Below are 26,600 nucleotides of genomic sequence, written 5' to 3' on the forward strand. Positions count from 1 at the left end.
GGTGTGTGGCAGGGGTGTGCTCACACGGGTTATGGACGTTCACTCGAGGAACAGCTTTGATGGAGTGTCCATGCGGACAGGGCTGACCCATGTGCTGGGGACAGCCGTGAGCAATCTCCTGCTCCCAGGGACCTCATGAGCGGAGCCTCGGGGAGCAACTAGTTAAACACGGAGTACACCAATGTCCAGGGAGGGAGCGCGGGGTGTGGGGAGAGGCTGGTAATTTGAGATCATGTGGTCACAGAGGCCCTCAGACAAAGTGACCTTGGCAAACAATTTGAAGGAGGTAGAGAACATGGGTACGCAGGCCAAGAGCACCCTGGACGGGGGAGCAGCCGGCCGGTTCGTGTTCAGGAAGCAGCAAGGAGCCCTGGGTGCTGGAGCAGAGCAGATGTGGGGGGAGGGTAGAGGAGGTTTGCAGGGGGTGCAGAGGGTTCATGGCAGGAACACGAGAGGGGGCGTGAGGAGCCCGTTCTCAGTACACAACACTCAGAATGCTGCGGTCGACACACACTCGGCTCCAGCGCTCAGGCACTCGGCTCCACCAGGCTCCCGGCGCGGCCCCCGGTCCCCTGGGCCCCCCGGTGTTCAGTACGCTCAGTCACACGATCGGGAGGTTTGTGATCTCCTTGGGAAAGGGCGATGTTTTCAAAACTATACTAAAACATGAGGCTTAATAGTCAGGTATCTGTAATGAAAGCCGCCTCCAATTATTTAAGCAGGTCCCAGTCAGGGACAGCTCGAAGAGTCTTTCTGTCTCACCAGGTGCACGGCAGGAGTGGACAGCTGTGGCCGCACAGTAGTAGCAGGGTGGCGTGCCCCCTGCGTGTGCACGCGCATGTGTGGTGGTGGTTTTGTCGTTTGACTGACGTCCTTCTCTGGTGTCCCCTCTGGTGCCCGCCGCCTGGGCTGCTCCCGAGGCGGCCCTGTTGGGGTCCCGAGTATGCTCTGAGTCACATTCTCTTTGTCCACCCTGTGTCCTTCCACCTGCCATTGGAGTGCTGTGTCCTGCTCTGACCAGCAACCCCTTTACGAGAGCGCGTCACCATCTGTGGCCTTCCTTCCTGTCACCCATTCACTCAACAGTGTTGCTGTGAGTACTTGTCAGGAGGTGTGCTCAGCATGAGACCCACACAGCCCAGTGTTCCCATCCCAGGGAAGGGGGGGCCGTGCGGGGGGCCGCCAGCCTGCCAAACGGGCAATTTCAACACACCAGCAAATGGGGGCCGTGTAGGAGCACCCCAGTGGGGCGGCTCCCCAGACCCGAGGAGGCAGACGCACGCGCCAGGGGCAGGAACACACTGGCTGACGTCAGCCAGATTCCGGGCCCTGCTGTTGCTGACGCTCACGTCCCCAGGGCACAATAACTAAGGCCTTTAGATAAATTTGACTTGTCCTTTAGTAGATTGGTGGGAATTCAGCAAGTCACGTACCAGATCAAGGACTTAGGGGGATTTCATCAGGGCCACGGGACACCGGCTGCTCTCTGAGCCATTACGCCCTCCTCTGGGGACAGTGATTGCCTCGGAGCGCTGCAACCGGCTGTGTTAACGCAAACAGACACATGTCACCAGATGGGTTCAGGATTTGGGAACCTCTCTCAGCTCCCCGCTTCCGGGAGAAGCTGTTCCGGTGACAATCAGGGAGTGGCAGCTGCCTCTGCAAAACAGGACACCGTGGCGGTTCCAGCAGCCGAGACTTGAGAATCGCCACGCCCTTGCTTGGGGCTGCAGTTTAGCCCGGTGGCTGCTCTGTCCGGTCCCCACTGTGCTCTCCTTCCTGGGAGGGAAGGAGAGGAGATGGCCTGGATCCCTCTCTGGCTTTGAGAAGCGTCAGAGGCACGCTGGGCCCTCAGGACCAGCACGGGGGAGCTCGGCAGAAACGCACACCCTCACCCCACCCGGGGCCTGGATCCGAGCTGTGGTCAGTTTCCCAGAGACCCTCCAATGACGGGCCCACCCACGGCTTTCAGAGAAAATCACTCACCCACACCCCTTCCCAGAGCAAGGACCGTTAGCACCGGTCCCTAAAATATGAGATTTTGAAGTTTTTCCCTAAGATTGTGCACACACAGACCATCGTGTGAGGAGCAGACATTTTATTCATTTCTGTGCAGCACACGCTGCCACCCTCCAAATTTATCTAAACCGATTAAACAGTCGGGTCTGATGTCTGGCGCACGGGCGCGAGAGCCGAGGCCAGCCCACTCCCCACGGGGCCCCGCGAGCCGGCCTCGTTGCAGAGGACAGAGACCCACAGACCGGCCCGTCCCACTCTCCCGTGGGACGTCCTCTGGGAGTCCCTCCAGGTGCTTCCGCGTGTAATGCACAGTCATTTGAGAGTCTTCAGAATTTCAGGTTCTGTAGTAGAGTGACAACATTAGCACTTAAATAAAAGCATACTCTGCCAGTGGCTCACCCTGAAGTGTATAGAAGGAAACACTTAGCACTCGGGCAGGAGGTGCTGAGTGTTTTGAAAGAAGCATTTTCACACGTTTGTGTTACACGGGGCGGGCATTTGCCAAGGCCCTTTTATCTAAAAATTATCTGCAGATGATGACTCAAGTTCAAGGTCAATGCACATAGTCAAGACTCCATTGCCTTTTTTTCTTATTGTACCTAACAGCTCTCTGTCTCCAGGGAAGGTCCCTCGAAGTGGCTGCAAGTTACTTGGTTTGCTCGGTGGAGGTCACACAGCTGAACTGTGATCCTTTCTGGCTTTTGGGCAGCAACTCGCTTACATTTTAGAGCTTGCACGATATTACATTAGGCCTTAGATTTTTCCTCAGTGTATCTATACGACCTTACAGGAGAAATTCCACTTCTCCCAGGGAGATGCTCCACTCCTTCCGAGAAAAAGGGAAGAGCTCAGGTCATGATGGTGTTTGTGTCTGTCCTAGTACTTAATGGCATGCTTCGCGAGACCCAACAGTGCCCACTGGGGGTGCCCAACACCACCCGGCGATGCTCACTGCAGGTGCCCAGTGGGACCCAACAGTATCCACAGTGGGTGCTCAATGCTGTTACCGAGACCCACCGTGGATACCGGCCGCGCCCACCAGTAGCCGCCATGGGCACCCAGCATGAGACAGAGGCTGTTCCAGAAGGGCCACCCCCAACCTTCCGCCTGTGGCTCTGTGTCTGCGAAGGGAACTGAAACACTGTTTCCATAGCTGAACACAGATGAGTGTCAGCAATTTCAGAGGCTCAGCTTCACTGTAAAACTGTTCCTGGCTGTGAACGTGGACAACCTCACACCTGAAAGGGACGGTGACAAAGTTGCCCGGCCTTCGTGCGCACAGACAGCTGTGGGAGCCCGGCCTCACTTCGTCGGTGCGTGTCTCTCAAGGGCCTTTGTTGGGAGGAGGAGGAGGAGGCAGCCCCCCAGCCCTGCAAGGGCTGCGGGGACTAAGGGCTGTGTCAGACTTTCCCTTTCCCGATAGGCTTTTCCGCTCCCGTCCTCCTCTCTGCTTGCTGCTCAGTAGGAAGCTGGCGAGAGGGCTCTTCACGGCTTTTCTGTGTCCACTTTGATGCCTTGCTTTTCTCCTTCTGGTCCCTCAGGCTGGTCCTTAAATGACATAAAGACTCTAAGGTCAGGGTCAGGTTTCAACTTGGGTGCGGCTGCCCGAATGGGTTCTTAAACTGAGCGACACTACCTCACGCTTCCCTTCCCCCTACTTACCTGGCCAGGTTGTTCTGAAGGTGAACGGAACAGCCCCCTTCGCTGGACACCCCAGGCCACAGTGACCTGAGTGACCACAGGCTGCACGCGTTGCGTGTCCATCACAGCCGTTGGCACATGCCCCTGGGAGAACCCCAAGTCTCTGACAAACCACTACGATGGGATGTTTTCCCGGACGGCCTCTCCCCTTTCGTCTGACGATGTGCTGCTTAGCATAGAAGAATCTGGACGAGCCCGGCTGACCATTTCAAGTCTCCTTCTAGAAGGAGCCAGACACCGTCCTTGTGGATGACGGTTGATTCGGTGGCCGTTGCTAGGGTAGAATTTCTGCCTCGTGTAGACAGCAATGTGCATGCTAATTTGTCATTCAAAAGGATTTTTTTCTTTTCCGTGAGAGCTAATGTACAAAGACTCTGAGTACAAAGGGGGAAAGAAGGGAGAGAAACTGAGTGGGCGGCGGAGGGTTGTCCTCCAGCTCTGGGGAAGATTTCAGAGCCACGCGGTTGGCGACACCAGTGGGGGCCGTGGCCAGGGGGGCAGTGCCCCTGGAATCACGTCACGAAGGAGGAACCTGTTCCCGAAAGGCCGGTCGATTAGAAGGCGTGTGTGTGGCTGGGAGCAATTGTTAGGAACTTTATTTTGGAGCCCAGATGAAATGGTTACAAGGGTTTGAGCTTTCACTACTCGGGGTTAAATTTGAAAAGGAAATCCCGAAGTGTGGTTGCTTCTCAAGAGATTGTGGAGGCTGCTTTTCTCCCAGACACACAGAAGGGAAGGGGCCGAATGCAGAGGTGGTGACCTGACAGCGGAGAAGGAATCTCAGGGAGGAGTCACAGCAGTCAGGGTCCCCCCGAGAGACACACAGAATCAGTAGTGTGTGGGGGGGAGCTGGGGGAGGGGAGAGACACTACTGACTTTCGAAAGCATCTGAAAGACAATATAAGCCTTCATTGCCCAAGTGATCGGGTGCCGTGGCCTGGCCCAGTGGGCACATAAAATGAACCATCGCGGGAAGGAAAGATGATGGATTGTGCAGACTCCGCGCTTCTTCTGTAAAAGCTGTCTTCGGAACCGGCCCTTTTCTCGGGAATGAGTCCGTGCTGGAGGAGACGGGGCCGATGCCCCGGAACCATGACCGGGGCCTCTGAAGCTCCCGGTTGCTCCCGAGGGGGCCGGCCCACCCCAACCCACGGGAAGGGAAGGGCGAGTGTGGATTGCCACGTCGTCCACGCCAGAGCACCCCTGCCTTCGAGAGCACTCCAGGAAAAAATATACGTGGAACGTCCGTGATTTTCAGAAATCATGGTTTTTATTCATTCATTTTTAGAGAGGGGGGAAGGGAGACAGGGAGAGAAATATCGATGTGAGAGAGAAACTTCAATCAGCTGCCTCTGGTTCGTACCCGACCAGGGACCAAACCCACAACCCAGGCAGGTGACCTGACCGGGAATCAAACCAGTGACCTTACGCTTTGCAGGACGTCCCAACCCACCGCACCCCGCTGGCCAGGGCTACATGATTGTTTCACATCAGATCATGTGAGTCCCCCAACGTCTCCCCATTCTAAGGAGAAGGAAAACCAAGGTCAATGGCATAAACCGCTCACGGGAGCTGGTCCCCAGCAGCTGCGTAACCATTCTTACGACTTGTCACTAGGCAGGCTAATTTATTTACGCTTTCCAAGGATGAAATGTGAAGCTTTATGGTTGGTCATTTTGCTTAATACACGTCATCCAAAGCAAAAACAAGCCCCCAGAGCAGATACTTAAATCTCAGGCTTTCAGAAGCCTATCAAGAGTTGCTGGTTTGCAGAATAGCAAATCGATATAAAAAGTTTAGCCGTGATTGTAGGACAGACACAGGAGTGAAGAAAACCACTGATCTGGCAGCATCACCTTGTCTCCATGTCCTCACCTGTCTTCTCATCAGTGAGAGGACTTGTACCGAAAACTCAAGCTTGGAAACAGACCCTTTTCCCCAGAAGAGAGGTGCGGGTGCGGTGGGCCAGGCACGTGTTGGGGAAGCGTCCGCCTGGGGAGGAGCGCGAGGTTGAAGCTGGAAGGAGGAAAGGCAGGATGAGGCCACGGTTCTCTGAGCTTTGAGAAGTGCGGTGGCAAAAACCCACTGGTGTGAGATGGAGGCGGGGCTCTCGGCGTCCCTGACGGCAGGCTACACGCTGGGGTCTGGAAGACCCCTCTGGACACTCGGGGTGGCTGTGGCTCCTGCTCTTCTGTGACAAGCTGCTTGGTTTTTGCCGGCCTGGCCAAGCCCTTGGGGGGCATCAGGGAGGCTCCTTAGCCGAAAACAGAAGTCAGGCTGCATTGTCCTACCTCACAGCCCAAGAAAAAGGGCAGGTCCCGGTTATCGGGCACCGGTTCTAGGCCAGCCCTCGCTTCGCCTAGTGGTTTTCTGGCATTTTTCTCTCCGAGTCCTCAGTTTCATCAGAGATGGTTTGTCCAAGGGCAGCTGGGACGTGGCAGTCCAGGGTTCAAAACCAAGTCTGCTGTGACTCCAAAGACCAACATTTATCTATTTGTCTGTAGCGCTTCTGTTTATGGAGGACTTCCTGGGCCGTTTGATACCCACACCGTCCTATAACTCTCACAGCGACACTAGGGGTGGGGGTTACTGTTCTGACTTTAAAGATGGAAACAGAAGCTCAGAGAAGTTCTGCATTTTGTTCAGAGGGACACAGGTAGAAGGAGGGAGAAGCAAGATTCGAACCTGGGCAAGCGGCTCCGGAGCACAGACGTGAGTCCCCTCCTGCGTGAGTCCGCCTGCCCCGGTCTGCCTTCCCCATCCGACCTTTCCAAAGGCAGAGCACATGCGTGGTACGAAGGTCACTGTCATTAAAATTTAAAATGAGAGATTTAACTGGCCACATTCTTTTACTGTAATCCAATAATAATAATAATAATGTGGCTGAAAATATCTTTCACTAGTCGGAACTCAGTAAGCACACGTCTCTATAACCTACGCATCAGAAAGGATCTTGAAACTGAAACGAGGGACCATCAGACACACGTGAAAGGAGGGATGCTTTCGGCTTCCTTCTGAAGACGACGGGATCCCCAAAAGCTCAACTCAGGGAAAATCTGTGGATGAAAATGTGTTTGATGTGAAAGAAGCAAGACTAAAAATAAAGGACCTGAATACACATCCTAAAATAGTTTGAAAACAAATAAGAAACACAGTGCAGAGAGAGAATTCATACACAGCCAAAAGCGACGCCACATAAAATGCGAGAAAGCAGAAGTAACGACGCAGATGGAGCCTCTAGACAGGGCGTCTGGGCGTCTCAAGGGCCATCGGCCACCACTCTGCAGGGACTCCTGCCCCTTGGGACTTGGCCTTTAGCCCTTTTATTTCCAAAACAAAGAAGTCACTTTGGCCTAATGAAGCCGGCCTGCTGTGGCATGAAAGAAACAACCAGAAATATTTAAGGGCCACACTGTCCTTGCTTTGGAATAGTGTCCGTCAAAGTGGGGTTCAGACCCGTGGTCCGTGGTGTGGAACTTAGCACCGATGTTAAATCCCCGGAGATGCTGCACACTCCTCTCCCCTCCTCCATCCCGTTCATCTGCTGAAAAGGCTGGATTTTCACTAATTCTGTTTTCGGCCCAGTTTTGCTGAGCTCGGCGACTGCTTGCTCAACAAAGCCACCGGGACTCTTGGACCCCCTTTCTGGGTCCTCTGCCTTGTAAAACTCACGTACCACTGGTAGTTTGGGATTTTTGGTGGGAAGCTTTGAGGATAGCATTATAACTTGCTCCATTCTGTTTTGGCTCTTATTTGAAAACCATTCATACTAATTTTGGATTTTGCTGTGGTGCAAAATGTTTTTTTAAAGATTTTATTTATTTACTTAGAGAGATAGGAAGGGAGTGAGAGAGAGAGGAAAAAAACATTGATCTGTTGCCTCTCACACGTACCCCAACTAGGCCTGAAACCTAGGCATGTGCCCTGGCTAGGAATTGAACCCTCAACCTTTGGCTTTGCAGGATGACACCCAACCCACTGAGCCATGGTGTTGTACAAAACTTCCAACTGTGAATCTGTACTTTTACTTTGGGACTTATATATTCATTGGTTGCTTTTTGCATGTGCCCTGACCGGGGATTGAACTGGCCACCTTGGCGTATGGGGATGACCCTCTAACCAACTGAGCCACCCTACCAGGGAACATAAAAATTTTTAAATTTCGCTAATTACATTACCTTCAGAGTTGCACTGTGCTTGGTGACTCGTTTCTGGATGAGCTCACCTGGAGACGACAGTGCTGGGACCGTTTGCTGAGTGGTCAGTCAACAGGGGACCCACTGCTGTCACCCCGTCAGGATCCACGGTAAGGGGTGCGGGGCACTCTCATACCCAGTGAAGACCGGACGCTGTGGCGGCCCCCGTGAGTTGCTGGAGTGGAGCAAAAACGTCTGGTCAAGCAGAGACATGGCGGCACAACGCGGAACAGTGGTGCGCCCTGTGTGCCTCACACCACCCATGACACACTTTGTGGGAATGTAATGAGGTACAGCCAAGGGGGGGGGACCAAATGGGGACTTGTAATGGGGTCCAGAACTCAGGGTGTCCAGGAAACATTAGAAAAAATATGTGTATATAGGATGTCCTCACCCCCACAAGTCTGGGCTGGGGGATGGGATCCATGGAGCAGGGCCATTGAGAGCTGTTTTGAGGAGCAACAGCTTTGCAGCCAACCTCTAGAATGGCCCTTTAATGTATCTGTAACCTTTAACTGGTTTCATAGATATGTTAAACAGCTGTGGCCATGCTTTGAGTCAGTGGGATGGGAGCGACTTCAACTCATGATGTAACGGGAGAAAACGTCCCCTGGTTACAGAGCCTGCGTGAGAGCTTGGAGATGATTGGCTCTGCACCACAGGCCACACCTGCCTGGACTTACTATGGCAGCCCAGTAAAGCTGGATGAACACGGGAATGCTGGCAGCTGTGGCCAGTTGTGGGCGGAGAAGAAATGGTGCAGCAGAGGGAGCTTGGCGCAGGGACTTAAACCCAGGTGCGGCAGTCATGGGGCGTCTTTTTGGGGACTCTGCAACCACGGACTTCTATTTCTTTTCCTGAGGTGCAATACCCCGGACTGGGCAGAGGGGGAAGGGAGTTTGTGGATGTTCTAAAGGACTTTGGGGTCTCAATGAAGACATTAAGTCACTACTCTTAAGTTTGTATAACTCCTTAAATAATCCCTTTCCTTTTCACCAATGTTTGGCATTGAGAGAGGCCCTCCCCTGGGGGTGGGCAAGGGGAACCTAGTACGGGGTGGGGGACCCCCGGAGTACAAGGTGGGTTCAGTCGGTGGTAGCATATCGTTCCCCGTCCCTCGCCGGGTCTGTTCTGTAACAGAAACTTTCCGAGCCATGTTGTGGAAATCTTCATTTTTATAATTAAAATCAGGATCTAAATGCAGTATTCAGAGGGATGTTTTTGTGGGTCTGCTTGTGTTATCTCTCTTCTGCAAACCGACTTATGTTGGATTTCTTTAAATCAGACCCGGAGACCAGCCTGGGCCTGCGCTGCATGGTTGGCGAAGAAATGAAGCCGGACCGGACACGGGTGGGTAGGTCTTCAGGGCACACGCGCTGACCCGCGCGACAGAGGCCTGTCTGCTTGCACGCTCGCTTTTCGTGGGGAGGGCACCGAACCGTGCTCTTCAAAATGGCCTGTCCTGCACAAACACAATTCTGGGAGTGCCGCGTGTTAATGAACACCTGCCTTAGAGAATAAGGCACGGGATCTCTCTCAAGGGGAGATCCAAAGCCCCAATTTGCCTCCACAGCTGCTGATTCCAAGGTTTATAATCCGAATATGCAAAATCTGTAAAATGGATCTAAGTTCTACCAGTGAAAGCTGCCTGGGGGGTCGGGGACACTGTCACGAGCAGTCACGGCGCTGAGCTGAGTCTCTGAGCGGGGCGGGGCTAGCACACTCGCAGAGAGTCAGTGGGCAGGCGGCCGGGCAGGCAACTGGTCTCCCCCTGCACTGACTGGGCTCACAAGGGGCTGTCCCCCCGGGCCTGTGCTCAGCTCTGCAGGTGACCTGGGCCAAGGGACTGGGGCTCCCCATGCTCTTCAGGGGTCAGGCTCAGTTACTCTGTGATCACTCTGGGTCACTGCGGCCACCGTGTCCCTAAAAAGTAAAATTCCCGAGCCTGCCACTCCCACGGGAAGAGGGCGAGGAAGATGTCACCAGTACCCAACAGGAGGGGGCTTTCCCCTCGCCTGTCAGTGGGCGATGGCCCCAAAGGTGATAGACTTGGGGAATTTATAGCAAGGGTGGCTCCCTCTCTCCTGTGACACACACACATATATATAACATATACTGCGTACACACCATATAAATATACTCTATTTTATTGAATTTGTTGGGGTTCCATCGAGTAATAAAATCACACAGGTGTCGGGTGTATCTGCATATTGTGCTGTGTGTTCACCCCCCAAAGGCAAGTCCCCTTTCCTTAGCACTGACCACCCCCTATACCTGCTCCCACCCCGGGCCCCTCTCTTTTCTCTTTGGCCATCACCACGCTCTTGTCTGTGTCTATGAGGTTTTTCTTCTGTTTAATTGTTTTATTTCTGCTCCACCCCTTCCCCTATTTCACCCAGCCCCCATTACAGACTCCTAGATATACAGAGAACAGATGCATAACTGTCAGAGGGAAGGGGTTGAACAGGGTTAAGGGGTTAAGTTAAAAAAAAGTTTATTCTTCAAAAACCAGTGAACTTCTTGCCCCCAAAGGGTCATTTAACACTGACACACTGTGAAAACCGTCCCTCGCCAGTGGCACCTGTTCTGACAGGTGCATTGGACAACCGTGGGCCTACGTATGAGGAAAAGGCAGTCATGGGAAACAGTCACATTTAAATTCAGGTGGTTATATCGTAACTCACATGCCAGTTACATAAGGTTGTTACGTGAAAGGCACAGGCGTTTTCAATTCGGTTCTAATCGTTCGATTCCATTTTTTAAATCCAGTGGGGGAATCTTCCAGAGCCCGCCTGCCTGGCGTTCCGAGCTGAGGGTGCCTGTGGTGTTCCTCCACGAGCCCGTGGCCCGGCCTTTACACTGCGGACAGGCACCTGTGATGGCGTTGCCTGCGGGCCACCCTGCGTTTTCTGTGTTTCACACAAGGGCACTTTTTGGTGACGCGTGAGGAGTCTATGAGGAGAATATCAGTCCATACACCATGAAGCGCAGGTCCTCGGGTAAAATCTCGGCCGGAGGCCCACCCCCAGACCCTCTGCAGGAGGGGGTGGACAGCATCTCCCCACCGCTTGCCCACCTGAGGCTTTCTCTCTCTGGTCTCCCAGGAGTCACCTGGCCGTCCCTGTGTGGCAGGGTTATTTTCCTGGTCCTCTGCCAAGTGGCCCGGCAGAGCGACGGTCCCCTCCTGCCCTGTTCTGCCGCAAGGGTACAGACTTGGGCTTGGGCCCGCTGGGTCCTTTAGGAAATGACCGATACGACGTGGTAAACCAACCAAGTTTTTACGCCACTTTGCTTTGGCGTGTTCTGTAAGGTCGGCATCACCCACGTCTGCACGGCTGATTCCTTCCACCTGAGGCTCTCGGTGCACAGCAGGCTAATGTAACGTCTCAGGGCTGAAAGGCAAAGTGAAGGTTTATCGTGGGGTTCCCAATCAGGGGAATGCGGTCGGCTTCACTCCTTTTTCTTTTCAAGTGGGGTCGATTCTCTGTTTCTGTGACTGATAGCAGTGATGGCGTGTCCTCTGAGTAGGGAGGGCACAGGATAAATTCAAACGCCTGCAGGCACAGGGCAGGATAACCCAAACTCCAGGGCGGGGTTTTCTGGAAAGTTCCAGGGGAAATGCCTGCCAGGATGGAATGCTGGGGTGAGACAAGGGGGAAGGTAAACTCTCTCACAAGAGGGTGATCACAGGATTCTGACCTCCGCCTGGAGTCAGAGCTGAGGGCAGACTGGAATTCAGGGGGCGTCACCGTGCTGGGCTAGCACCCCCACACACTCACGCTGACTCATGGCCACCGTGTTTGAAACAATGACACCGCATCAGATGCCTGCTTGCACGTCAGGAGCACAGAGTGGGAGGAAAGACGCTGTGTTGACGGTACTTCGTTGGTGATTACGAGGTCCCGGGTGCTGCACAGAAACCCATTAAACCTCAGCGAAGCAGCCAAACAAAATGCCCCTGTCCAGCGATTATGGAAGATACGTTGTTTCCTTTTCTCCTTCCTGCAACTGCCTCCTAGGTGCTGGCAGAGTTCTCTGACTCTGTCCAGTGATATCCCAACATACGGGGCTGCTGACCCTTTGGCTTCCCTGAGTCACTTTTTCTTGTAAGGGTCCATTTCAAAAGAGTTAATACACCAAGTTCTCGCTTGCAGGTAGCACAGCTGTTACAGACCCAGACGGCGTGTGCCTCGGTGAGGGGGGCTCGCGTCCAAGGGGCTCACTTCCCTATCACGTAAAATTCACATCCTCAAGAACGGTCCCCTGCAGACACCGTGTGTCTGAGCGCCTAATGGATGTCAGCCACCTGGGGCGGGGCTGCCTGCCCGGAGCTCCCTTTTGTCCTCTCGACACTTTCAGAGGAGAAGCAGAGAAGCACAGGGAGAAGCCTGTGTTTATGAGTCAAGGCCTGACGTCAAAACAATTCCCCCTGTGAATGACCCACCCTCTGTCCCACACCCTGAAAGCCTGTCCATTCCTGGTCCAGACCCGAACAACTGGCCCTGCTGGTGCCCCAGGCCAGGCCCTGCTTTTGTTTTTGTTTTTTTATTTTTCCCTGAGATGATCAGAAAAGAATATATTCTCCAGATTAAACGAGCCATGTGGATCCTTGATTTTGAGGCAAAGCTGTAAGAGACAACAGTTTTTCTTTTTTCCATAACTGCCTCTGACCCCTTGTATAAATGTCAAGGCTCATTATAAAAGTAGGGCTTTTAAAATAAAGCACTGTTTGCAAGAAGACGATTTCCAAGCCACAGATGAAGGCTTATCCCAAAGACCAGAATGATATGCGGTTCAAACACCACATGATACTTTGTGGGGCCAGGAAGGCCCTGGTCTGGGTGGGATGGGCGTCGCGAGGTTTTGGCAACCTGGGGTGGGGCTCCGGGTCACATGTACCTAAAGTGTCCCCAGGGATCAGGACATGCCACTTTGAGTAATTGGAGCCATTCCCAAACCTCAGGTTCTTGTCCCCAATGCGCCTGTGTTCACATTCTACTCCAATGCTTTCAGTGACTTTGGCTCTCTCAATCTCTCTTTTCAGCCTATTATATATAATGCATATGGATATCATTTTTCAAACAGCTTTCATTTGGCCCCCAAAGCACAGCCTTAAACAAAATGGGCACGGCTGACCTGTAAAACTGTGGTGAAAGTGTTGACTGTTTCCCAGAAGTCATAGTTTCATTTTGATTTGCATGTTTTTGAGAAAGCAAAACGGCTTCAGCATTGTACAGATCTCAGTGGGCTTCCAGAGTGATTGAATGTTTTTTAATGGCAACCTCTTCAAATGCAGTTTGGTGTCACCATGAGGCAGCACTATGGTAGGGCTCCCATGGTTACCACGAGAATTTAGTGTCCATTATGTAACCTGGGCAGGGCTCTAATGCCAGTGTCCTCAGGGCTGGACCCGGCCACCAAACAGGGCTCCTTCTCAGTGGGGAGTTAAATGTGGGTTTGGTTGGTGGAACGTTACATGTGGCTCTTACTGCTCATCAAGAAACATCTCGACCTCCTTTCCAGGAGGTGCGGGCACTGAGGAGGGTCATTTGGAATATTAATGTTGCAATTGTCTGCCAACTATGAATATTTGCATCGAAAATTAAACACTGTTTTGATGTTTTTAAATGAAGAATAATATAATCTATACTGGTTTTTAGTTGTTTTAGAGCATAAAGCAATAATAAAATGGTAGTTTGCTTTGTAGTCAAGTTGTTCAAAGTCATAAAAATAATGTAAGTGAAACTGAAGATCTAAGAATATTATGGGTAGCTGAAGGGGCTTTTTAAAAAAATTTTAACCATGTTTGGTCTATTTTCAAAGGTGTCTTATTCCATGGATTGTCTTTGTAATATTTTTCTTACTAAATCTATAATAGCCTCCTCCTTTCCAGCTTGACTACAACTATACTACAAGAATGTATCCCTCAGTTTACCTAAGATTTGTCACCATCCACACGAATAGAAATTTGTAACAGTTGGCATGCAGGTGGAGAGCAGTCCCAAAGTGCCTACTGTGTGCTGGCCTTTGTGAAAGGTTATGGGTGGTAAGAGAAGCATGTGCCCTGATACCAAGCTGTTCAAAATGGAATTGGCAGTGCCATTTAGATGTGCAGAAAAGTTCTTAGGAAGAGGTTTGATGCAACTTGTTCTCATGTGCAGATAAAATGCATCAGTCCCAGGGGTACTGGCAACAAAGCTATGATGGATTTGGACTTGGAAAGACACGCACGGAATTCACAGCGAGGGACGCAGTGGATGTGGGAGGGAGAGAGCGGAGGCCTGGCCCCAGAACTCCTTTGATAACAGGCCAGATGATGAACGAATGACCTTTCTAATTAGAATGCAGGAATTTTGTGCAATGCAACATTTCACACCTGAATAACATATATGCTGCTAATCTACTAGCAGTTAATTAAAAAAAATAACTCACATGCAACCCCACCTGTTTTCTTTGTGCTGGGGGGCAAGAGCCATTTGCTTATGAGTTATTTTGCTCAACTATATTATGAACAAATCAGAAAATTTAAAATCCATGTAAAGAAAGAGTGGCTTTTGTGTAGATTTTATCTGTATAAGTAGATGAGTTTCACACTTGATCAATCTTTGTTTTATATTTTATTAAGTTTATAAGTGTTTTAAAAGAGAAAACCAATTTTGCAAGAATCCACCAGCAATGTCAAATTCATAGTTTGGAGCACTAATATCAAAGGTTGTGAAGTCATTTAAGATACAAACCTGCTTATGGACTAAAGAGTGCATAGAACACCACCTGCATTTGTTGTAAGCCTCCCTCTGAGGCTATTAAAAGGCTGCAGGGTTAATTTATAAGGAAATTTCATCGTTTGACGAGGAAAATCATCATTTTAAAATTTGTTGGGATCTACCTTGACTCTTGTTTTTAGGAACATATCATTTCAATTAGATAATGATCATGTAGATGTTTCCTCCACAAATTGATTATTATGGGTAAAATACTAAAACAAATATACAATTAGCTTGATTAAAAACAATATATGGAAGAACGTTTGGAGAATTTAAATACACTTATAGGTGCACAGATGGACCAACTGGAAGATATCATTATCCATATAAATTCCTTCTTCCTCATCTTCCTTGGTAAAGGGCAGAGGGAAATGCTTTATATTCTTTTAAAATATTTATTCTTTAATAAATACTCTTTATTTACTAATAACTCTTTTGAACTACCAGTAATAATCACTGTAATCTTGGCACTTTTGCTGGTGTTAACTGACCTCTCAATATTCTTCGAGCTTTTATTGTTCGCAGGGTGGGCTGGCATTTTCTCAACCGAGAACGAACGAGGAAGGTCGTTTATGTCACAAAGAGGAGCCCCAATGGTGTGAGTCCAGAGCCCCTGGAGGGACAGCTCTGCTTAAATCGTACTGCAATCTGATGACCCGAGACCTGTGACTAAACTGCACGCTGCGTAGGGACAGTCGGAGCGCAGAGTTCACCTAGTTACGGGACAATGCGTTTATTCATGAAAGGCTTGAAGGAAAAGAATCCACAAGAAAGGCTACGCAGGCGTGGCCACCCCCGCGCAAGGGGCAGGAGCGAGTGCCAGGCGGCTGCCCCTGGGGGTTTGTATGTAAATCTGTGGCTGAACGTTTCCGTAGGAAACGTTTCCGAAGGAAAAGCCGCCGAGTGCCCTTGCGCTGAGAGTAACCCAAGTGGACTCCGGAATTAATTGGGGGGCATGCTTAACAAATGTGACCACTAATCAGTAAACGCCTCCTCAACACGTTCCTTTTCCGTTGTCACGCTTTTTCTGTTTAACTTGTCCAGGAAATGTGTGCCTTCCACCAAGTACTTGGAGAAAAGAAGAACGAAAAACGGAAGTTTGATCCCAGAAAAGGCTTAGTGAAAACTGTTGTTTGCATCCTGATTTAACAAACTCAGGGAACAAATATTTGATGTTTTCCTCCCCGCGCAGGTACGGAGGTTTAATTTCAAGTTAAATGTACATTTGTTTGTAGCTGTAAAGTCACTTTAACGACTCCAAAAAGGCAGCTTAGGAAATATAAAGGACAAACAGAAACATTTTGTGGTAAAGGAATGAGGAGTGTACACTCGGAAGAGAAACGCGCCCTCTCCTACCCCATGGGCAGCCGTCGAGACGCTCTGCGCGGGTTGGGAGCCGCACCGGGCGCCGCACACACCCGCGGCTTCCAGGGAAGTTACCAGTGTTGGGCGTGGCTGCCCAGAGCGACAACCAGGAGGCTGCAGCAGACCGGACTACGTAGCTCAGTCTTCTCCTTTGCTACGTCGCCCCCCCCTTACCCCAAATACAACGCAAAACTGCCCCGGCCCCCAGGTAAGGTAAGAGCCCTGGGGTTGTTTAATCCTTCCCCAAGTTTAGGGGTTCTCATCTGGAGGGCCTGGGCAGATGCCCCGGACGCCCCTCGCTCGGACACCTATCCCTCGTGGAAAGCCTGGGTCCTGGTTGCGGCAGGAGAGCCTCTCTGGGTTCCGGGGAGCCCTGCCCAGCTGGATGTGAACACAAACATGTCCTTTCCCACTGTGGGGCATTTGGATGGGAGCGAGGAAAAACATAGACTAAAGAAGTCTCCGGAGCAAACTTCACAATGAAAACAACCGAAAACTGGTCGGAGAGAAGAAAATGTGCAGGGCGAGGACCAGTCCCGAGCCTGGTGCACTCTGGCCCCCCCACCCCCACCCCCCAGCCCTTCCTCAGCGCCTCGGCGGCACCCTCGTGCGCACCTAGGGCTTTGGGGACAGACTTGCCCTTCGCCAAAGCTGGGCTTTGGCGCGCGTGCTCCACTCCTGGGAAGGTGACCTAGTTGTGGGAGTCCTGGCAGCTGGTCCCACCGCAAGACAGCAGGCCCGCCGCCCTCACTCCAACCCCGCGGGCGGCGGTGGTCCCAGCCCAAGCGTGCGGACTGGCACGCGGACACCTGCATCTCTGTGCGCTCTGGCGCTCCAGCTTCCAAACTGGTGGCAGCTCCTTGTTTTTAGCGCCCTTTGGGCGGCACTTTTCCCTCCAGTATCAACTGTCTGGATTCAAGGCCGGGAACAGAGGGGGCGGGGTCGCCTGAGAAATTCACAGGTGACTGGTCGGGTGGACGGGGCTTTGGGGCCATGGTCTCAGTTTTTCTCTTTGGAGCCCTAGTCTGCCCTTTCCATCCTCGCACCTCCCCCAGGCAAACTGGGTCGCGCACCCGAAGCTCCGCAGAGGTGGGTGTCGGAAAGGAGGGCCGGATGGACTGGCTTTCTAAACCTCAGTGTATTGAAAGTGCTGTACGTGGCTTTACACTCAGACCAAACAAACCTCCGAGTTCGAACTCTCCTGGGTGGGGGGTGGTTCAGGGCACAGCTCGGTGGGAGCTGCTGGCCCACCACCAGGAGCGCTCCCCGGCTCGGACGAGGGACAGGCAGGCGTCTCTTGCCCAGCGGAGCACAGCTGGAGCAGGTGCTGTCCTGCGGGTTCAAAATCCGGAACAGCAGGCACAGCTGCGACGACACCCGGCACAGCCACAGGCGTCCCCCTGCCCCCCTGCCCCGGCCCAGGTGCACACTGTCCGCTGAGGTGCTTTGAGCGTGGGGGCCTGCGCCGCCAGGCTGAGTCGAGGTGGGGCGCGCTACGTGGGCACAGACCGAGGCGGCGTGGAGAGAGCTCGCTCCGCCAGTGGGCGTCTTCTGCCGTCGCCACCGCCTCCACGGGCAGCGGCATTGCGGCGCTTTTCTCCGCTGCTTTGGAGCAGTGGCCGCGGCTCAGCCGCCGGAGCGCGCACAAACCACGCCACGCTTGCAGGCAGCGACTGTGCAGCCCCGCTCCCCGACCGGGAGCACGCCGATTGTGTGCGCCAGCCAGCAGGCAGACGCCGCCCCCCAGGACTCGCTGTGGCCCCGGGTCCCCCGCACCCAAAGCGGCACACGATGTGAAGATTGGGCTGGCGAGGGGCGCGGAAGACGGCAGAGAAGCTGGGGCGGACGCTCGGCTGACCAGCAGAGGAGGGCAGGTCCTGTGGGGGCGGAGCCCGCCGAGGTCGGGCGGAGGAGGAAGGCCATGGCCAGCCCAGAAGAGCCGCTCGCTCCCCGCCCCCAAGCCCCCCTGCCCACAGCCGGGGGCCAGCCCTGCTCCGGCCACGGCAAACTCCGCCCGGAGCCCCGGCGTAGCACAGCTGGCGGGGGGAGCGTGGCGGGCCCGGGCCCAGCCCCCGAGCGGCCTGGCTGTGGCCCGGCCGAGCGCGCCGCGCCCTCACGCCCGCCCCCCTCCTGCGCAGGCCGCGCCAGCCCCGCAGGGGGCCCGGGCGCCCAGACTGCGCGAGGCAGCAGCGGCAGCGGCTGCGGCTGGGTCCCGGCCCGCGCTCTCTTCACGCTTGCCTTGTCCTCCTCTGTCCCCTCCCCCTCTCCATCTTCCTTTTACTTCTGGTCGCCGCCCCCGCTGCCCCCTCCTTCTCTGGTCCCCTCCTCATTTGCCTTCCACCTCCCTGTGCGACTCCCAGGAAGGCAGGGCGCAGCGGCGGCTCGAGGTGGTGGTGGCGATGCTGGTGGCGGCGGCGGAGGACAAGAGGCGGCTCCCTTGAGCGTCCCCCCCAGCACAAGTCCGCACGGCGGCGGTCGCAGCGCCGGCGGGCGGCGGCGGCTCTTTCTCTCCCCTGCGCTCCTGGGTTGGCTGCTTCCAGCCCGCGCCGGGCCCCGGCCGCCGCCGCCTCCCCGGCTCCCTCTGTGCCCGGTTGCCCGCCACACGGGCTTCTCCGGCTCTCCAGGCGCCGGCGTGCACGGCTCCGGCCCCGGTCTCGGCTCCAGCTCAGGAGGCGGCCGGACTTCGCCGCGGCCCCGAGACGCCGGCTTTGCCCCAGCCGCTGCGGCCCGGCTGCTGCTCGGCTCCGACATGGAAGATGGACCTTCTAATAACACGAGCTGCTTCCGAAGGCTGACGGAGTGTTTCCTGAGCCCCAGTGAGTGCCTGCTCTGCATTCCCTACGGTCGGGGCGGGCAGGGCGTGGAAGTCCAGGCGCGTGGCGCCCAGCGGGCTTCTCTCGAGGGGCGCAGGCTGGGGCACAGCGGCAGCGGACACCGGGGTTTCCCAGGCTCAGCGCGAGTGCGGGTGAGGGGTGGCCCGGAGGACTCCGGGCGTTCAGAACCGGTCCTGCCAGCAGCCGCGGGCTGCCCTGTGCTGTTTCCGTCTGCACTTCCCCGGCACGTCTCCATACTCCCAACTCTGAGCACGCATCCCAGGCTCCTTGCACTTTAGCCTGGGATCACTTGGCTGCAGGAGCAAATGCGCTTCTTTCCACTGGGGGGGGGGGGGTCCTGCCTGCTGAGACCCCTGGCTGGGAGAGGGCCCGCCAGGGTCCCGAATCCCTCTCTCCCAAAGACGAAGGCACTCGTGGTCCCCCGGGTTTCAGTGTCTGTGTTCCGGTCGCTGTCCCCCGGTCCCCACCCCATGACCCTGTTCCAGAGGTAGGACTAGCCGGGTGGAAACGGCGGGCCTCTGCAAAGAGGGCGCACCCCACCCAACCCAGGCTCCACTTTGTAGATCCTGGGGGACAGCTGGTGCTCAGACTGGCAAAGGCAAGGACAATGGGCGTCAGGGCGGAGGAGAGAGGGGCCACCAGTTCTGAGCCCCGGGTCGCGCCCCTCATCCGACCACGGCCAGGCCGCCCCCCAGCCCCTGGCAGGAGGCAGGGAGCGTTACAGCAGGGGCGGCAGAAGGCGTGTCATGGGGGCGGGAGCGGGGCCAGGCAGAGCAGAGCAATCGAGGCAAAGGTTCTCTAGAACGCAGGGAGCGGGAGATGTCCGGAGAGGAGGCGGCTGGTGCTCACGGGAGGGGGCTGCCTTTGTCGATGGAGGGCGAGCAAGGTGAGGACCGGAGCTGCCGGACCGCCGGGGCTGCGGGGCACCGGCTACTCGGGCGCCAGCTGGTCGGGCGCGGCTCCTCGCAGCCCTAAGCACGGGCGCGGGCGCCACCGTCCACCGCGTGCGCACCGAGCCTTTGTCTGCGCCGAGCAGGGGAACCGCGTTTCCGCGGCGCCTGCTCCCGGCAGACTCTTTCAGGGTTGGGTTGCAGTTTCGTCTTCCTGCTCCCAGTCCAGGCCTCCTCGCAGCCAGGGTCCAGCCCCTCCTTTCGACTGGAACTAGTCCGGGTGGCTTGGGTGGCTTCGGGGTGTAGCCCTGGGAAAGTGTGAGCGCGGGCTGACCGGCTGGCTGCCCGCACCCCCACACGATCCTTCCTGCGGTGGGCTCCAGTGCACCTCGTGGCCAGGCGGCCTAGCTCACACTCCTGCGTGGGTGCATCCCGGCAGTCTCTGCTGCTGCTGGCTCCCTGACCCGGTCCTGGCGGCTGCCGGTATGGGCCTAGGTCTGGCAGCTGACCCCCCCATGCTGTAGTCCCCCTCTATTCTGAGGGGCACAGTCCCCATCTGCCCACCTGCAGGGGTGGGCGTTTCAGAGGCTGCAGTTGAGGAGGGATATGGTCAGGCGTGGACACCTGCACCTAACTAGACAGAGCCCACGTGGCTGTGGATGGAAGTGGGGAGAGCAGGGGCTCTGGCCAGATCTGACAGGCATGGGGCAGGCCAGGCTGGGCCTTCCTTCTCCGCTTGTTCCTTCCTTCTTTAAAAAAAATAAATTCGTACTTTTTACAGTCTCCAGGTAGTGGGGGGGGGGGGATGAAAGCTGCCACATCTTGCCAGTGACATCGTCAAGATGGGGTGACGTTTTGGGGCAGGGGTGGCAGCGAGGAGGGGGTCATTGGGACGAAGCGGGCTTTCCCGAGACCAGGCAGCTTCTCTTTGTGCCTTGTTGCTGCTTGTTTGGGTGTTTGTGGCTGGCACGTCGGGAGGTGTGTTGTCAGGCAGAGTGAAGGGGAGCAGGTCAGTGGGATGAATTCGTCCCCAGGGACTCCCCCGCAGGCTTTGCCTCGGGAAGGACCGAGGACCTGGGGCAGACGGGTCACCCGAAGGGGCCCCTTCTGCAGAGTTCCCACCGGGAAAAGGAAACCCAGCGGTCGTACATTCAGGAGGTGTGGTGCTTTGATTTGTTTTTTTCTTTCCCCTAACCAAGTCAGCAAGAGGAGGGTACTTGGTGTTGGACTAGGAAGGTGGACGACAGAAATCCTGCCGGGGACATTGCCGAGGTAGTAAGTGTAAAGGCCTTTAGGGAAGGTCTGTTATTTGAGCACCTGGAGGAAGGTTGGCGGTGGCTGCACGGATACTTGAAGGACAGCAGCCAGTTTCTGCCGGGACGCCCTCCCGTGCACGGTGGCATCTTTGTCCTGCCTGCAGCCGTGTGGCCAGCCGCCTTTGTCTGGACTGCTGAAGCGCCCAGTACTTGGGAGACCTTTGGGTATTTGGCAGTAAAAACGAGCCTCTTTGAAAAAAAAAGTCTGGGTTCATGAGAAGGTAAAAATGCCCACGTGCATATAAGTGTGTCTTAGGCATTGCATGTTCACTCCCCATCTTCCTTTCCGTGTGGTCTTGTGTTCTGGTGAGCACTTCGCCATGTACCGTGTTCAGGCTGCTGAGGTCGGTCGCGGTTGAAAGGGCTGCCTGTCCTGTCTTAATCGTCATCAGAAAGCCCCTCATGTGTTGGCGCCGTGACGCCCGAGCTGCACGCCTGTCCCTCTGGCCCTGCACCTGGTCCACGCGGTCACCTGGGGAGCAGGTGCACCGCAAGCTCCTGCCACCTCCCAGGCACTGCCCTGCCGGTCCCCGTCCCAGAGCGGCTGACCCACCAGCAGGAACGAGCCCCCTGGAATCCAGTGGTCAGCCTCCGACCCTGTGAGGCTGGCCCCGCCTCCTCTGGTCCCACCACCTGCCTTCCGCTGCGGACCTCTGCGCACCTCAGAAAGGTGCTGGTCGGAAGGGAAGACCTCTGCCCATGGAGAGCACCAGCCCCCGAGGGCCAGGTGGGGAGGTCCACTCTGCAGGTCTGTGTCTGTGTGTCTGTGTGTGTCTGTGTGTCTGTGTACAAAGGAAGCCAGGAAGTCGTGCTGTGAAAGGCCAGCAGGGGCTGTGCCAGTCTTCTGGAAAATCAGTGTACCTTGTCCCCACCTGGTGCTGGGGACGGCAGGGGAGGCACCACGAGGAAAGGCCCTTTGGTGTTGACTTGAAAACACTACCTTAAAGATTTTGAGCATTCCTCTGCTCTCACGAGGGCCCCTGCCCTATCTCCATGATGTGCATGGAGTACCGGCCGCCACTGGGAACGAGGCAGAGCAGTGGAGCAAAGTGGGGCAGGGAGGGACGGAGAGGGCAGCAGGGTGAGCCCCCTGGGCAGCCCTGCAGATGCAGGTGGCAGGGCCCCTGCAGACCGCCCTTCACCGTCTGTTTCGCAAACGTCCAGAACAGAAAACGTGCATCTCCAGGAACTGTGGGTCTGCAACATGCCCCGTGTGCCTCCCGGGAACTAAGATACCGTGGGGCCAGCGCTCAGACACACTGAGACGGGTACAGTCCCGCCTGAGAGCAAATGTGTGTGACACAGAGGCTCGCCAACTTGTTCGGCCTGGTGGGGCTGAGGTGCCGGGGGTGGGAGCCTGAACCGCGACCGTGGCTGTGGGTGGGGATCCATGGACAGTTGACTGGCAGGTGACCCCTGAGGACCTGCTCAGTGTGAACTGTTGCAGAGCCATGGGGATGATGGTCACTCTCCCCTCAGAGGACCTGAGGTAGAGACTCGGGGACCTGCCTAGGTGACCAGCCAAGCAGGCCAGGCCCCAGCCGGCTCCAGCGTCCGTGGGGAGGCCAGGGACTAGAGTCATCAGAGAGGACCGACATCCAAGCCGAGGACCAGCTTTTTGAACCGGGTGGAACTGTTTAGGTTCCTTAATTTAAATTTCATGACGTTTCCGTTTTAAACAACAGCAGCAACAACAACAGCAGCACCCTCTGCACAACAAAGAAAAAGCCACAGAAGTTTGAATGAGAAGCAGTAGAAGCAATACAGCCGGTGTCCTCTGTCGTCCCAGCCTGACGCATTCATCTCAGGCACTTTACGCATAAAAGTTTTTCTGCCCCTTAAAAAGAAAGGCGGGCAGTGCCGTGGGATAAGCAGGTCCCGGGATGTAATGCGCAGCCAGGCACTGGGCTTCACGGCACCGCGTGGCGTGGTTGAAAGTCGCTAAGAGACTCGGTGGGAAAAGTCCTGGTCTCCAGGAAAAGATGCGCTGTGCTGGACGAGCGAGCGGGTTCGCAGGTCGCCTTCGCCAGGTCGCGGGTTAAACGGGGCGCGGCCAGCTTCTCCCAGACTCACGCCTCGTTCCTTTTTGCTTGTTTCAAAACAGCTCGTGGAGTGTGACAAGGGAAGAAAAAGTAATTTTCATGGAGGACTATTTCTCCCTTAGAAGGGGAAGCCTCTTCCTTGTAATTGAGAACACTTTCATTTCCTTCCAAAATGTCAGGGAAACTGCCCCCGCTGATCTGGAGCTGAAGGGGCCCCCAGGGATGCAAGGCTCCTACTGAGCTCTGCTTACGCAGGAAGCAGAAGACACTGTTCTCTTGGGTTGTGGCGCTGACCACTTTCTGGAATTTTTTGGCCCACCCATGCCTGGGGGCCTTCTCGCTTCCTGCCTGCCTGCCCCCCTGTGGAGAGGGGCCGGGAGGGGCTGGGAGGGCCTGTGGGCTGGGCTGGGCTGGGCTGGGCTGGTCCCTGAGCCTGGTGGCGTGCGCGCGCGCGCGCGCGCACACACACACACACACACACACACACACACACACACACGGGAGGTGCTCAGATATTTGTGTTGCAAACCCGAAGATGCAAAGGAACGAAAACAACACTTGGTGCTTAACTTCAAGGAACTTAGAATTCAGAGGCGGCTCACTGAAAGCCTTCTTGGCTTCCTCGCTGGGCAGCCAGGGTCCGACCCGTGAGACAGTTCTCTCGGGAGCCTGCAGTGGCGGGAGACGCGGGCAGAGCTGGCGGGCATTACGCTGGCCTGCAGAGGCAGACAGAGGACCCTGCGGGCTCTGGTAGGGGCCCCTCCGCAGAGCTTTCCCAGAGGGGCCGCCCTGAGTCAGGCCTGCAGGGTTCTCCCAGCCAGGGGGCGTTGGCGGGGAGGGGCCTGGGGACCGCCCCTCTCCAGCTGCCTGGATGCAGTGTGTGATGACGCCCATGGGCCAGGTCAGGGGACAGATGTGTTCCGCTGCACATGCCAGGGGAAGCTGCTGGAAGGTTTTCAGCAGGTGGGCGGCAGGTGACCAGTGATCTCAGGAGCTTGTCCAGCTGAGGTTTGCTGCATGGATCTGGGAAACAGGACAGGAAGGTCACTGTCGCTGTCCAGACAGGAGATGATGGAGCCTTGGGCCAGGGTGACACCGTGGAGATGAAACGTGTCTTCGGGAGGTGTGTGGAGGAGGGGCGTATCGGCACGCGGGCGGGCCGGGTTCATGGAGCACAGGGCGGATGGGGAATCGAGAACTTGGCTTCGGCGTTTGGCAGGAAGGGACCGGCCGTGTGGGGGCTGGGCGGGGGCGGGGGAAGGGGTGGAACTGGTCGGAGCCGGGCAATGCACCGGCCTGTACGTGGAACGCCCACTCTGAGGTGCCCACTGTGTGACTCAGTGGACTGTGGAGAAGGCCGTTCGGTGAAGAAAGTCAGGAAGTCAGAGGGCGATGGGTCAAGACCGGAGAGTAACGCCTTCAAATGTCACAGCATTTGAAGTCACCGTGTCCCTGCACTGAGAGTCAGTCACCATGCCACGTGGTCTCAGGGCTTCAGGGAGGCCGGCCCATAGAGTCGGTTCCCCAGCAGCCGTGGGGCCGGGAGGGTGTGGCTGTTGACAGCTCTGGGTCGGTGACTGCAGGGGGTCACGGGCCACCGTCCTGAGCCGGAACCTGAACAGAACAGTGGGAGTGAGGGGAGGGCAGAGGACAGGTGTGACAGGAGAGGAGAGCCCTGTGGCCCCCGAGGAGGAGGCACCTGAGCCGAGGAGCGGGGCGGAGCTCACACGACCACTGCGTGGCGGAGCCCAGAGGAAGAGCCCGAGGATGGGAGAAGCCAGGGCCCCCGGAGCTCAACCGAGCTGCCAGGTGGACATCGAGAGTGAGTGACCGCTGTCCTGGGACCCCGAGGGCAGTGGCAGAGGTGCCTGCCTGCCTTTAGTGGGGCGGGTGTCCGTGGAGGCTGCGTGTGGCCATGTCATCCTCGGTGAAGGGAAGGAGGAGACAAGCTGGCCCCGAGCTCCAGCCCCCGGTGGGGCCGACCTGGGGGTCTGTCGGTTGAGGAGTAGTTTGGAGAAGAGGGTGGAAGAAACCATGGCTGGGGCAGGCGGACGGGACCTGCGAGGCTTTGCCCAGGGGACGGAGCGGTTTCCTCAGAGGGCTGTGGGGAGAACGTTTTTGGGTGGGTAGAGGAGGAGTGGTCAGACACTGACAGTGTGTTCCCGAGGTCCTATCTGACGGACAGTGCCACGGTCGCCTGAGAGTGAGGGGAGCAGGGCGGAGACAGGCCGAGGAAGCCAGGAGCGGTGACAGGTGTCGGAAAGGGTGGACCGTGGACAGAGGTGCGATGGGGTGATCGAGAACTTCCCGGAAGGCAAGTGCCGTGCTTCGGGTGCCGCTTTGGAAGACTTACCATTACCGGTGTGTAGCGAGGACGGCCCAGGACAGTGGGCGCTGCGTGAGCCCAGGGCTCTCGGCATCAGAGCTGCACGGAACCAGGAGGAATGAACCCTGCAGCCCTGGCCGCGGCTGGACGAGCGGTGTGTTGAGGGAGGAAGCGTGTTTGCTGTGAGGAGCTGGGAGCGGGGTCCCCCGCGGAAGAACGGCCCAGCGGAGTCCTGGAGGTGGGCACCTACCTAGTAAGTTCAGAGAACGGCGGGTAGGATGAAGGGGCCGACGGAGGCCAGGGCTTCCCGCCTCCTGCCGAAGAGGAGTGCAAGACGAAGCTGGCGTGGAGGACCAGAAGACCCGGGCCTTCCGCAGTGGACGCTTGTGCGTGGGCGGGATGGGGAGGGGGCAGAGTGCAGTGTTCCAGGTGACGTGACCTGCCGCCCGCTCACGGAGTGTCCGCTCTGTGCCCGCTGCCGGCGTCATCGTCGGGAAGAAGTTTGTGCGGGCAGACCTGTTCCTCACCCTCAGGGAGCCACCGCGTGGTGAGGACTCCAGACAAGGTGCAAGGCGCGCCCTGTCCCCGTTGACAGTGACCGTTGTCTGAGGAGCGTGTGGGTGGGGGACGATGCCGTCCCGTGCATCTGCTGCCCGCAGGACAAAAGCCCTGGTTCCTCCAGCCCCTCCTGGGAGGGTCTCCATGCAGACACTCAGCTTCTCACTGCCTGTCCCCTCTGCGCCCCGCGCTGCCTCACTGCCTGTAGTTGGAGGGCCGTGGCCCCGGTCCGATGTCTCTGCTGGCGGGGAGCTCTGAGCCCCCGCCTCCTCCACCAGCTCAGGGTCCCCTCCTCCGTGCCGCCCTGACGCCCAGCATTGCCTGTGTCTCCCACTAGCGGGTGTCCCTTTGTTCATTTCCTGAACCTCAGTGCCCAGCACATTGCCAACCACAAAGTGTCTAGTGTGTAAGGAACTGAAGGGGTTTAACTGGGAGAAGATGATCACAATGACCCTTAAAAAAAATGAATTCTCCTCCAAGGAAGGACGTCATGAAGTAAATAATGGGGTGGTTGAATTTTGCAAGCATAACGTGAACCTTCATTTTCTTCGTCATCATTACCATGTTCTATGTCACCCAAATCCACTGC

General features: G+C 56.1%; 1 protein-coding gene across 2 annotated transcripts in view; it reads left to right on the top strand.

The window, feature by feature from the left end:
• Positions 1-26,600, top strand: part of PDE10A (phosphodiesterase 10A) — a 335,996-nt gene that overhangs the window by 141,228 nt on the left and 168,168 nt on the right. Inside the window, exon 1 of one of the 2 annotated variants that reach the window (XM_037126093.2) lies at positions 17,967-18,861. The exons of the other annotated variant lie outside the window; for it this stretch is intronic. Coding sequence (XP_036981988.2) covers positions 17,967-18,861 — 895 coding nt within the window. Of the gene's footprint in view, positions 1-17,966; positions 18,862-26,600 lie in introns of those variants that run through there. 2 annotated transcript variants of the gene reach the window in all.

Source organism: Artibeus jamaicensis, unplaced genomic scaffold, assembly GCF_021234435.1.
Source record: "Artibeus jamaicensis isolate MK-2021 breed Jamaican fruit bat unplaced genomic scaffold, CSHL_Jam_final contig_497, whole genome shotgun sequence".
In the NCBI taxonomy this organism is placed as follows: domain Eukaryota; kingdom Metazoa; phylum Chordata; class Mammalia; order Chiroptera; family Phyllostomidae; genus Artibeus; species Artibeus jamaicensis.